Source organism: Anthonomus grandis, chromosome 24, assembly GCF_022605725.1.
Source record: "Anthonomus grandis grandis chromosome 24, icAntGran1.3, whole genome shotgun sequence".
NCBI classification, from domain to species: domain Eukaryota; kingdom Metazoa; phylum Arthropoda; class Insecta; order Coleoptera; family Curculionidae; genus Anthonomus; species Anthonomus grandis.
Window position 1 is genome coordinate 1978354 of NC_065569.1, and position 13459 is coordinate 1991812.

Consider the following 13459-nt stretch of genomic DNA (forward strand, 5'->3'; position numbering starts at 1 on the left):
TGTAAAAAATATATTTATTATAGACCTAGACGTTGCATAACCCAAGGAACAATTTGCGACCTCCAACTTCATTTCTACCTTTTCCGACGCCAAATAGGTTAGGGTATTGGTCAAATTACAATCTTTACAAACAAGGTAGGCTTAAAGGCTTAAGACGTTGGCCCAAGGAAATTTAGGTGATGTGCAATGACGCAAGATGATCTATTCGCTGAAATAGAGAATATTTATTTAGAAATAGAACAAAATCATGCAGTCGCTGAAGAAATTCCTTCTGATAGCGAATCATTAGCCAGTAACAAGGGCAAAGAAGAAAGCGACACGGAAGCAACCATCGGAAATAATGTGCTAATATATTCAAGTAGTGACTCTGAAGATGATTTGCCTTTGATAACAATTGCTAGAAAAATTCAAACAGCTGCATTTGCCACACCTGCTGGCAGAAAACCTCCAATTTGGTCTAATGTGGAAACTCCTGCTTCACCTCCAGATTTTGCTGCTCAGTCTGGTTTAGCTGATTGCGTGACGAATATGATAGATCCAACTCCGTGCAAACTGTTTCAGCTGTTTTTTTTCTGAGAATTTCATAAAAGATATGGTTTTTGAAACAAATTTGTATGCTCAACAAAAGTTTAGCAAGCATAAACCAACCGATGTTCGCGAAATAAAAACATTTTTGGGGTTGAATTTACTTATGGGCATAAAGCGCCTTCCGAGTTATAGGGACCATTGGTCCAGTGCGCCAGATCTTCATGACTCTTATGTAAGTAATCTAATGTCAGTGAAGCGTTTTAGTTGGCTGCTTGGTAACTTTCACTTGAACGACAATTCACTGATGGCAAAAAAAGGGAAGCAAATTACGACAAACTATATAAAGTAAGGCCATTGTTGATTTCTATGGCAGAGGCTTTTGGCAAATGCATGCTGCCAAGTCGTGAAGTTGCCATAGATGAATCTATGATAAAATTTAAAGGGAGAAGCTCCCTCAAACAATATATGCTAAAGAAGCCCACTAAAAGAGGGTATAAAGTGTGGGTACTGGCAGATAAAAACGGATATTGTCTAAAATTTGATATTTATACAGGAAAGCCAAGTGGTAATGCCGAGAAGAACTTAGGGTCAAGAGTTGTCAAACAGCTATGTGAAGGGCTAGAAAATAAAAACCACCTTGTCTACTTTGACAATTTTTTTAACGGGGTAGAACTTATGGAAGATCTAAAGAATATGAATATACATGCCTGCGGCACTGTTAATTCTTCTAGGCGACATATACCGAATTTTAAAGCTGATAAGAACATGAAAAGAGGTGAAATGGAGTGGTTTACGAGCAATAGTGATTTATCGGTCATTAAATGGAAGGATAAGCGTTCCGTTTTTCTTTTGTCCAACTTCCACGATCCACGTGATATGCTTGAAGTGAACCGGAAAGAAAAGGATGGATTAATTACCAAAGTACCCTGTCCAAAGGCACTTGCTGACTACAATGCAAATATGAATTTTGTTGACAAGTTCGACCAAAATTTGTCTTACTACAAAATAGATCGAAAAAGTCATAAATGGTGGCATCGAATTTTCTTTTTTTTTCTGGACGCTGCAGTTGTTAATGCTTTTGTATTATATAAAGGACTGCAGCTTCCACCTCTTTCTATGAAAGATTTCCGACGAAGTATAATAGAAGGACTTGTAGCAGAAGCTCTGGTGGCTAGAAAAAGATCTGCTTCAAGTTTTGAAACTATTGCTATAAAGAAAAATAAACCATATGTTTCCGAAGAAGTCCGATTTGAAGGTTCGACACATCAACCTGAACGTGGTACTCGACGTCGATGTGCTAACTGTAGCACCAAAAAGAACCAAGTCAGAACGGAATGGGTTTGCAGCGTTTGCAACGTGCCTCTCTGCTTAACTAAAAATAAAACATGTTTTCAAGACTTTCATAGAAATAAATAAGAACGGGGCAGTGGTACATATATAGCACCAGTTGTTTTTTCACATTTATGTACAAAATAATAAGTAAAAATAAAAAATAAACAAAGTTACTAGTATTATTTATGTTCTTAAGTTATAGTTTACAGAAAAATAAACATAATAAGAAAAAAAAATCTGTGCCCAAATAAAGAATAAAAATTTTAAATTTGTTGCCCCTGAAAGAGTTAAGACGTTGGCCCAAGGAAATTTAGGGCCTCCATTTTTTGTCCTATTTTGCCCATGTTTATCAATAAAGTGCCCGTCGTTTATAAAACTACCTGTTCTACGACTTGCAAAAGTAAAACGAATAAAATATGATCATCTATGCTGGTTTTGTACTTTGGTTTATGTTCCCCAAATTCTTTGCCATTTTAGTAAGACTTGGGACTATTTCTAAAACTAATAATTTAAATATTCCATTTTTGGCTTAAATATTTTCACCACCGACTAAAAGTAACTAAATTTATAATAATACGTTGAGACAAGTATAATTTTTTAAACTAAAAACGACATATTCAAGTCGTATCCCACGTCGAAACGACTCCTATTGTCGTCGCATTGAAGTTTTTTAAAGACTGTCGGGTAGGAAAATCTATACGTAATATTACGCAGTAAAACGTAACGGTTGCTTGGGAAACCTACACTGTTAATTAAACTAAGTAGAATTATGTAAAATATGTAAGAAATTATGTAAAAAAGTAAATAAAACAGGGCAAATAATTTTTAGGTTTTTATAAAAATGTTTAATATCTTCCTATATTTATGACTTTTTAAGTTATTTAATTGTACATATTATAATATACACGCATTTAAATATATATCATACGGCATTTTTTTTTGTATATCATGTATATTTTATCCATGTACCTATTTATTATTAATATAAGATTTAAAGATTTATTAGGTAGTTTATTATATCGTTAAAACTAAAAAAATTACATATCCTTTTATTAAAAAAATCAATGAAGAACCTTAGATGAGTAAGTTTCTTATTAAAGCTTGCCTCGTTTTATTTTTTGTAGGAAAATGGATAGCCTTATAATAACAATTTCTTAATTAAATTTATAATATGGGAAGGCGATATATATAAAGTTTTCAATTTTTTATAAACTTGTGAGTGTGAATAAAGGTAAAACAAATTGTTGGCAACGGCGCAAACATTACTGTGGCTCTGAACGCAGTATAAAGAAATACCAGCAATATAAACTTGCCTCCATATTTCTAATATTTTGGTCACCTGAGTAGTGTAAAAACGCGGGTGGCTATGACGTGTCCCCATGTAATTCTTATGGACTTCCGGTGGAGTGAAAAAGGGGGTGAAGCTTATGCAAAGTAGGGTAGTGGTGGGGGTAAGTGGGCGGAGTCAATATGGAATGGAGGGATGTGATTGGTGGGGGAAAGGGGTGCGGGGAGGTGCGTAGCGCGCTGATTGGTCAGAATTTTGGCGTGAAGAAAAGAATGTGGATGTGTGGATGGTTGATATGCAAATGAGGGTCGTTGATATGCAAATGAGGTTGCAAATGCGGTGTTGGCGGGAAGAGAAGCAACGTTGTCGTATGAGTGTGACTTTATGGAAAAAATATATTGTTAAAGAATATTTATCAGTAAATAATGATTTTGAATGGGGGGTGTTAGGGTGATTAGCCCCTTTTTTTTTGTATTGCTGACCTCTTTTTAAATGAAGTTCGTTTTGGTTTTTTCACGTAATTATTTATTAAATTCAGTTACAAAGGTGTTTTGTATGAGACCGTTTACATTTTTTTTAATACGCACTCTACCGCTGCTCGCTGCAAAGTGAAGCCACAAGTTCTTTTACGGGAGAAGAGAGTGTGGCGCGGTTGCCACGTTTATTTCAAATATTAGTCTTTAAGAATTGCACCAACATGCTCCCCGCCTTGAAAGTCATTGCTTTCAATGGAAACTGTCTTCGAAGGGATGTCTTCTACGGGTAAAGGACATATTCTTTGGCAAGCTCGCTTGATGATTCCATGGGAAACCTGGATGGATACCACTCTGCAAACACCATCCTTGCCGGGATGAAGCTCCGTGATTCGCCCGATCTTCCATTTCATCGGGGGAAGGTTTTCGTCTTTGATGAGTACAATGGAGCCGACCCTGGCTGGATTGTGCCCCGTCTGCCATCTTGTCCTCTGCTGGAGCTCAGAAACGTATTCTTTCGCCCAGCTGGTCCAGAAATTCTGTCGCATCTGCTCCAAGAGCTGGTATCGGGTTAGTCGCCCCTCTGGTACATCAGTGATATCGGCCTCGGGTGTGGTCAGAAGAGGGCGCCCAACCAAGAAGTGGGCAGGAGTCAAGGGATTAAGGTCATTTGGATCAAATGTCAGTGGAGAAATGGGACGGGAATTCAGCACCGCCTCAATCTGCACAAAGACCGTGCACATTTCCTCAAATGTAAGAATGTTGTTGCCAATAACTCGTTTTAAATGCGACTTAGCCGACTTGACGCCAGCCTCCCAAAGTCCGCCAAAATGAGGCGAATTTACCGGTATAAATCGCCATTCAATACCCTCACTAGCGCACGAATCGATTATAACGTCTTTATTTTCGCATAAAAATTGAGAAAATTGACGATTAAGCTCTGTACTCGCGCCGACAAAGTTTGTGCCGTTATCTGAATAAATTCGAGGTGGCTTACCCCTACGAGATAAAAATCTCTTTAGCGCTAATATGAAGATATTAGTACTTAAGTCGGATACTAATTCTAAGTGCATTGCCTTCGTTAGGAAACACACAAACAACGCTAAATAGCATTTTGTAACTTTACATCCTCTACCCTTTCTATCTTTGATGGAAAAGGGACCCGCGTAGTCTACGCCGCATGTTTCAAATGGAAAATTGCCTTCTAGTCTTCTTCGAGGCAAATCACCCATCATTGGGGAGATTTGAGTAGGATTACATTTAAAACAAGCGACACAATCCCGTACTATTGATTTGGCTAAGTTTCGACCACCGATCGGCCACAAAATCTCTCTAATATGACTAAGAAGTAGCTGCGGACCGGCATGCAACAACTTCACGTGTTCATGTTTAAAAATGAATTTACATAGTTTATGTTTAGCTGAAATAATAATAGGATGTTGCTTATCACGATGAAAATCAGCATTACTTAGTCGACCTCCCACATGTAAGACACCTGACTTATCTATGAAAGGATTTAGCCTAAAAAGTTTGCTCCTTTTGGGAATAGGAAGATTATTGGAGAGAGCGTTTAATTCAGGTAAATAATCAGGCCGTTGGCTTTGCTTTATTAAAAGTAAATATGCGTTATTTATTTCCGATGAAGTTAAAGAACCTATAATCCTTTCACACGGTTTCCTACAGTTGTGAAGAAACCGAACTAAATATGCGTATGTTCGTCTCAATCTATTGAAATTCGAAAATCGGTCAAATTCTATAATAGGGTTTATATCGGGTTCGTTTACGATAAGTGTCTGTAATTTTAATTCGGGCAGTTCGTTTGAAACAACATGTGCATTTGGCCATTGATCCTTAGATTCCGATAACCAGTATGGCCCGTGCCACCATAAGGAACAATCGACCAACTCTTTTGGAGATATTCCGCGCGATAAAATGTCCGCAGGGTTTTGTTTGGTCGGTACGTGTGTCCATGAATTATCAGGAAATGATTCCTGAATCTCGGCAACCCTGTTGGAATGGTTTTAACGAATTTGGGGAATGTCTTAGCCACCCTAGAACTATCGTCGAATCCGACCAGAATCGTATTTCGTTTATCGTTACTCTAAAAGCGGAAGATACCCTTTTTGCTAATCTAACAGCTAACACAGCCCCACATAATTCAAGTTTAGGCACGGTAATAACCTTAAGAGGAGCTACCTTTGTTTTAGAACATAATAGATTTGCGTAGATAGAACCGTTTTCATCTATGGAACGAATGTAAATGCAAGAGCCGTACGCGGATATACTTGCATCAGAAAAACAATGCATTTCAATATGCTTTGGGTTCTTACAAGTAACATGTCTGTTAATATTTAAATTATTTAAAACTGAAATTTCGTCACGAAATTTTAGCCACGATGAATGAATTGAAATGGGAACCGATTCGTCCCAGGATAATTTCTCTAACCAAAGTTTTTGAAGTAAGATCTTTATAGTTATTACGCATGAACTTAGTAAGCCAAGAGGATCAAACACTTGACTAATACAAGAAAGAATGACTCGCTTTGTTACACGACCTGTACTAGAAAGCATGCCGATATTGTAAGTTAACGCATCTTGACCATTGGACCAAGCAAGTCCGAGGGTCTTAGTCGCCTCGTTTGATCCAATTTTAACAACGTCACCAGTCGAGCTCGCATTAGAATTGATATTTTTTACTATTTGTTCGGAGTTGGAATGCCACTTTCGTAATATGAATCCTGCAGAACGCAATACTTCAAAAACTTTGAGACAAAGTTGCGATAATTCTTCAATGGATTCACCCCCAAACAATCCATCGTCAACGTAAAAATCGTTTCGGATTACTTCGGAGACATCAGGATGCGCGGATTCGCATTCCTTTGCTAATTCGAAAAGACAACGTATAGCTAAAAACGCGGCACTACTGGTCCCGTAGGTAACAGTCTGGAGTTCATAAATACTTATGGGATCTGTGCTATTGTATCGCCATAAAATTCTTTGTAAAGAACATTGGTCGGGATTAATGAGAACTTGACGATACATTTTCGCGATATCTGAGGCCACAACAAAGTTATAAATTCTAAAACGTAGAAGAATTGAGAGCAAGTCGTTTTGAATTGTAGGCCCGACCATCTGCAAATCATTCATTGAAATGCCGGTGGATGTCGAAGCACTACAATCAAAAACTACTCGAAGTTTAGTTGTTAAACTGTCTCGCTTAAATACACCGTGATGTGGCATATAATATGAAATGATTTGCGTATCAATTGACATAATTTTCCGCATATGACCCAGATCTTCATATTCTTGCATGAATTTCGCGTATTCTTTTTTGTAAGTTGGGTCACGAGATAATTTTCGCTCTAAAGCTAAGAAACGTTTTTCAGCTTGAGGTTTTGAATCGCCCAATTTTTCTAAAGAATCTCTTAGAGGGATAGAAACGATGAATCTACCACTAAGGTCGCGTTTAGTATTTAATTGAAAGTGCTCCTCGCACAGCAATTCTTTTTTAGAAAAATGAGTCTTGGTGTTACATTCTTCTAATTCCCAAAACCTTGCCAGCTGACTTTGAATATCTAAATTACTAGAAAAGTTACAGATCACCTGACTATGTTTATTCTGATCGCCGGTAGGCCCAGACACGACCCAACCAAAAACTGTTTTTTGTAAAATGGGGAGATTGACTCCAAGTTTAATTTGGCCGATAAGTAACAGTTCGTAGAATAGACATGCGCCGATTAACATATCAATTGGCCCCGGTTCTGAGAAAGAAGCGTCCGCTAGAAATATATCTTTTGGGATGCTAAGGTTACGTATGTTTATCGGTACACTGGGCATGGTTCCTGAAATGCGATCTATGACAAAACAAGAAATATTCGCATTAAAAGGAGTATGCTGTGAATGTACACTAACATGACATTTTTTGTTAATATTTAATATGCCACTGTTTATGCCCGCCACGGCCGTATTGACTCGCGTCGTTTTTAGATTTAATTTTTCGCATAATTTGGAAGATATAAAATTTGACTGCGATCCGGAATCCAATAAAGCGTACCGTGTGGGCTCTATTATTGTCTCCTAATACTTGAACAAGCGTAGTGGATAATATGATACTACCGGGACTCGTATCGTAGCTTGTCAAAGTTGTTGAAATGCTCTGCACGTTTCCGGAATTGTCTATGTTGTCTACTGGCCTCGAAATATGCAAAAGAGTGTTATGTCGAGCATCACACTTCCTGCAATTCGACAACCTGCAGACATCATCTTTATGGCCTTGTCTGAGGCAATTTGTGCAGAGTCTCAATTCTTTAACGCGGTTTAATCGTTCGTTTGCAGTTAATCTCAAAAAATCTGTACAGTTACGGATAAAATGATTCGATCGTTTACAAAATGCGCATTGAAATTTACCGAAACTGTTGTTATTTGAGTTTGAAAATAAGACATTCGAGGAGTCTTGACCGTTATCCGTATTTTCCGTATAAAACGTTTTCGAGGTATTGAATCGATTTTGTTTAAATGATTGATTTTTCGTATCCGTATTTTTTAGCTCTATAGTTTCGAGCAAATCAGCTTTGGACTTTAAAAATGATTTTAAATCGCTCAGCTGGGAAGAATCTATTTTAGAAATATATTCCTCCCAGTCTCGAACTGTCGTATTGTCAAGTTTTGTACTTATAATGTATATAATTAACGTATCCCACGTATCTGCCGGTTGTTTAAGCTGTTTTAAATCCTTTAGATGCTTTGACAACGTATCAATAATGTTTCGAAGTATTTTGGATGATTGCTTGGAGACTACGGGTATATTGAAAATAGCCTTGACGTGATTTTGTACTGAAAGTCGGGAGTTATTGAACCTAACAAACCCCAAGCAATGGGATAATTTACCGCGGAAAATTCCAGAGAGGCAATAACTTAGGCAGCATTGCCTGTCAAAGAATTTTTTAAGTAATGATATTTGGTTATGCTACTTAGCGAGTTATTTAAATGCACTAAAGATTCAAAAGTTTCTCTAAATTCTAGCCAACCCTCATAGTCGCCTCGAAATTTTGGGACCCCAATAGCAGGAAGCTTAATAGCTGCATTAGGCAATGTTTCAAAATTCTCGTGCTCTGAAACCACGCTTTTCCTATCCGTTTCAAGTCTTGAAAGTAAATTTTTTCCTCTTGCTATTTCTTTATAAAATGTACTACAAAAAAGTTCGCGTTCTTTGAATTGCTCGTTTAAATCCGCGTCATCTACAATCGCTTCTAAATTTTCTTGGACTTCATCAAACTCGTGAATTATATTTTCACTCAAATCTAAACGGGTTTTTAATTGATGAAAATCATCCGAATCTAAATCATCGTGTGTACTTAACCCCCTTAAAAAATTTGAAAATATAGTAAACTTCGATTTTATTGAACCTTTTTTACGTTTGAGCGCTTTAATTTTGTCTACCGACATGTTTTATCAAAAGAGAAATAAAATGTTAAAGTGAAGTGTTTCGCTTAGTAAAACGCAATTGAAAATAAGGTATCCCTTAATAAATTTTATTAAGGTGAAGTGCTTCTCTTAATGCTCCTCAAAATGCAACCGACAACGTCGCGCTCGATGCCCTCCTGCCCGCACAGACGAGGATTTTGTTCCAACGGGCGAAATCCGGATGAATCTGGTTATGGAGCGGCCGGTAATGAGCGAGAAAGAAAGAAAACTAGGTATATTTGAACGTCGGTATCGTCGCGGTGCAAGAGTAAGAGAGATGCAAATGAAAGCGTTGGACCCGTATGATGCGGCGCGTGGATGGTATTGAGTGGGATTTTCGTATTTGGATTTAGTATATATTCGCATAGAAATTTAACGTATTTGGGTTTACAATCGTATAATGTCGCATAAAACTCATATGAAGAAATGCACACAATCCGTATACAGAACAAAACGGCACTGATAATGAGAGGAATATTGGAATAAAAGGACTTACCCACTATTAGGTGGAGCGAGCAACGGTTTATTTTAGCACAGATATCACTGGTTACTGCATTTAATTCGGACGAAGGACCAATTTTGTTAGGGTGATTAGCCCTTTTTTTTGTATTGCTGACCTCTTTTTAAATGAAGTTCGTTTTGGGTTTTTCACGTAATTATTTATTAAATTCAGTTACAAAGGTGTTTTGTATGAGACCGTTTACATTTTTTTTAATACGCACTCTACCGCTGCTCGCTGCAAAGTGAAGCCACAAGCCCTTTTACGGGAGAAGAGAGTGTGGCGCGGTTGCCACGTTTATTTCAAATATTAGTCTTTAAGAATTGCACCAACATTGTCACTCTCCAAATCCTTTTATATGTGTTAATATTTCTTTGCACTAAGGTTAAGTATTAAATATCCTGTATATATACTATATTCACATCTCATAATATACATATATTCTTATCTTCGAAAATTGTAGTAATGTATCTATTTAAGTTTATAATACATTTATATTGTAAAACAAATTATGTCCCTTTTATAAATACTCAGATTTATTCACGAGGCGGCAACAAAGCCTCATTTTGCCAGCCTACTATGTATTAAATACGGAAATATCACATCGTGATTGGTCAACAGGCGATAAACGGTGGAGTTCTCGATGGGGTTTTTTGAATAAATAATGTATCTGCAGGTGTTTTTTATCTATCTATATTTTTATTTATCTATCTATTTATTATCTATTTATTTCGGTTTTCTGCAAGTTTAGCTTACGCATAGGCGTAGGGAGGATTCCATTAATATCTGGATTATATGGACGTTGGCGTTGGTGGTTCTTTCTTTTATTTTTTATTGTTGTATTTCTTTTAACGTTTTGTCTTTAAGTTTTTGAGTATTTAGTTTTAATTTGTGTTGTTATCTTTATAGACAATTGATATAATCTTCTTGAGTTTTTAAATATAAGATTTACAGTAAGTATGATTTGACTTTACTGAAAAAGAAGACAAAGATAAAAAGTAAACTAAAAATACTAGCATAAAAAAACTTCATATTTTTAATTTTTATAGCCGATTCAATTTTGTAAACAAAGTTTTTTGTATGTAGGTTTGTATACCGAAAGCTATATTTGGCCTTATGATGGAAGGAAATAGGTTTTTAAAAGGAAAACATCTAAACGGGCAATCAATGGAAATTGTTGCAAATGTTTATAGAGGTTGCGATGAGGAAGCTCAAAACAATGCATTTAAAATTCCTCTAAAGAGAAAACTCGATCGTGTTTGCATGTACACTGGCGTCTCTAAGTCCACTATACAGAAGATTCATAAACAAGATGAGAAAAAAAATAGAGATAGGCCAAATGATGTGCTTGTGCCACCGCCTAACAAAAAATCTCGCTTTTCTGTTAAGAATGACTTTGAAGATTTTCCAATTATAAGGCGCACAATTAATAACTTTTACCAGGAATTAAAAACTGTTCCAACGACGACCAAACTTCTACAGAAGTTGCGAGAGACCATTGATTTTCCGTATTCCAAGGAAACTTTAAGATGTTTACTAAAAGCAAATGGGTTTTGTTTTAGGAAATGTCAAAACAAAAGGAAAATATTGATGGAAAGGCCCTCTATACTTCATTGGCGGTATAAATATATAAACGCGATACAGAAGTATAGAAATGAAGGAAGAAGTATAGTTTATATAGACGAAACCTGGGTCGACAACGATTTGACTTTTCAAAAGTGTTGGCAAAGCACTGATGTTTTTGGTATTACTAGTAACATCAGAGCAAGTGGTAAGAATTTTTTGTAGTTAATTAAATAAATTGAGGGTTTAAATGTAAGCATTAAAATTTCGTTATAATTATAGTGTTTAACTGAAAAACTTAGTATAAAAAGTTTTTTTTTCTTGCTATAATATTTTATATACATTTTTTTAGGTCGTTTAGTTATTGTTCATGCGGGTTGTCAGAATGGCTTTTTTCCCAATGCCAGTTTGATATTCAAAGCTGGTCAAGCAACTGGGGATTATCACGGACAAATGAATCGCGAAAGTTTTATGAAATGGCTGGAGGAAAAATTAATTCCCAATATTCCGGCTAATTCAGTGGTCATCTTTGATAATGCACCATATCATTCCGTGCAAGAGAATAAAGTGCCGACCAAATCAAGCACCAAGAAAACTATGATCGATTGGTTGACGGCAAATGGTAAGTAAAAACGCATTATTTGTATTTATATTAAAAGAAAAAATATCTGCGAACAGCTACAATTGATATGGTAAAGTTTTGCATTTTATGACTCATCAAAGAAGAAAATATACTTATAATAAGTTTGACTCTGGGGTTAGGGATAACCCTGGATTGAAAAATCGGTCCTTAGAGATATATTTATTTCTACATTAACTTCGCGGTATATTAAATATTATTTTTTAAAGGATAATAATAGGTTACCTACTGGCCACAAAATGCATAAATTTTTTCATCCTCTATACTTACTTAAAGAAAAAAAAAATTAAAAATACTAATGTTTAATATCTTTAGGGTATCAATAATAAATTACTTTTAGGAATATCTCACAACCCAGCTGAACGCAAATGGGAGTTGTTCCAGTTGATTCAACAACATAAACCACCTGAGGATGAAAAAAACTACGTAGTAGATAGAGTATTACGTTCATATGGACATACTCCGTTGCGTACACCACCTTATATGTGCGATCTCAACCCAATCGAACTGATATGGGCCCAGTTGAAACATTTTGTTCGTAGTCGCAATACTACTGGAGACATATCCATTAGAAATTTAATAGAACAAGTACAACTGGGCATTGCTTCTATCACACCTGCACGTTGGGCTGAATGCTGTAAACATGTAGTAAATATTGAAAAAAAATACTACGAAACTGATCAATACATGGAAGAGGTAGAACCACTCCATGTATTGATATGTAATAGAACCACTCCATGTAATTATCCAGCTTGGCGAGGAAGATAGCAGTGAAGATGAATCCGATAAAAGCGATGCCGAAGAAAATACCAGTGACGAGGACTAATCAATATTACATTTTAGAATGAAATATAATAAATAAATTTTATGTATGTTTAAACGTTTTCGATATATACAGGGTGATTGGAAAGTACAACTATTTCTTGACATAGTGATTCTAGAGGTCATTTGTGACAAATTCATCCCTATCACCTGGGTGTTTAAAATTTACGAACTCCGAGATATAACCCCGTTTTAAGAATTTTTTCATATCCCGCCTACGCTAATCTTAAAAAGAAAAAAATCAAAATCTTATTGAATTACTTATTTTTTGACAATCAATTGATTTTTTTTAAAGTATTCAAACAAATCACTAGTAAGGTAGTTACTTTTTATTTTTTTAAATTAATTCTAAATACCTCTTGCTAGTAATATTCTAAAATTTTGGAGCTTAACACAATTCTTTTTATTTAAAAAATATCGCGGGCCTAACAGTTTAAAGAAGAAAATCAATAGATTGTCAAAAAATAAGTAATTCAATAATATTTTGATTTTTTTTCTTTTTAAGATTAGCATAGACAGGATAGGAAAAAAATCTTTATTTCATGCATATATTTATTACTTAACATTATTCTACGTAACTTTACACCATATTACTACAAGTATATTTATTTACTAAATACCACATTTTTATTCTATTTAAATATATTAAGTTTTATTAAAAAAAATAATTTCGCACGCCTATGAATCGAAGAATATCAATACGTTTTTATGGGCATTTCCCCTCTGCGTCTCTGTTAAGTTAAAAGTTGGCGTATAATATGCGGTCTGATGGGTGTTCGGACCGTTAGGCGCAGTAGGTGAATTTAACGCGTTGATTACTGCGGGACCGAGGTGATGAAGATGAGGGGCGG

General features: G+C 35.8%; 1 protein-coding gene across 1 annotated transcript; it reads left to right on the forward strand.

Annotated features, from left to right (window-relative positions):
• Positions 1 to 9189: 9189 nt before the first annotated feature.
• On the forward strand, positions 9190 to 12612 carry LOC126749352 (uncharacterized). Its single transcript, XM_050459021.1, has 4 exons — positions 9190 to 9289; positions 11499 to 11768; positions 12127 to 12482; positions 12538 to 12612. The coding sequence occupies exons 1-4, from the start codon at positions 9190 to 9192 to the stop codon at positions 12610 to 12612; spliced, it is 801 nt and encodes a 266-aa protein (XP_050314978.1).
• The last annotated feature ends 847 nt before the right edge of the window (positions 12613 to 13459 follow it).

Excerpts from the sequence above, each read along its gene's own strand:
- LOC126749352 (XM_050459021.1), top strand. The coding sequence starts at position 9,190 with ATGCAACCGACAACGTCGCGCTCGATGCCCTCCTGCCCGCACAGACGA. Across the intron at positions 9,290-11,498 it reads ATCTGGTTATGGAGCGGCCG|GTCGTTTAGTTATTGTTCAT; the intron begins GTAATGAGCGAG and ends ACATTTTTTTAG. Across the intron at positions 12,483-12,537 it reads CTGATCAATACATGGAAGAG|CTTGGCGAGGAAGATAGCAG; the intron begins GTAGAACCACTC and ends GTAATTATCCAG.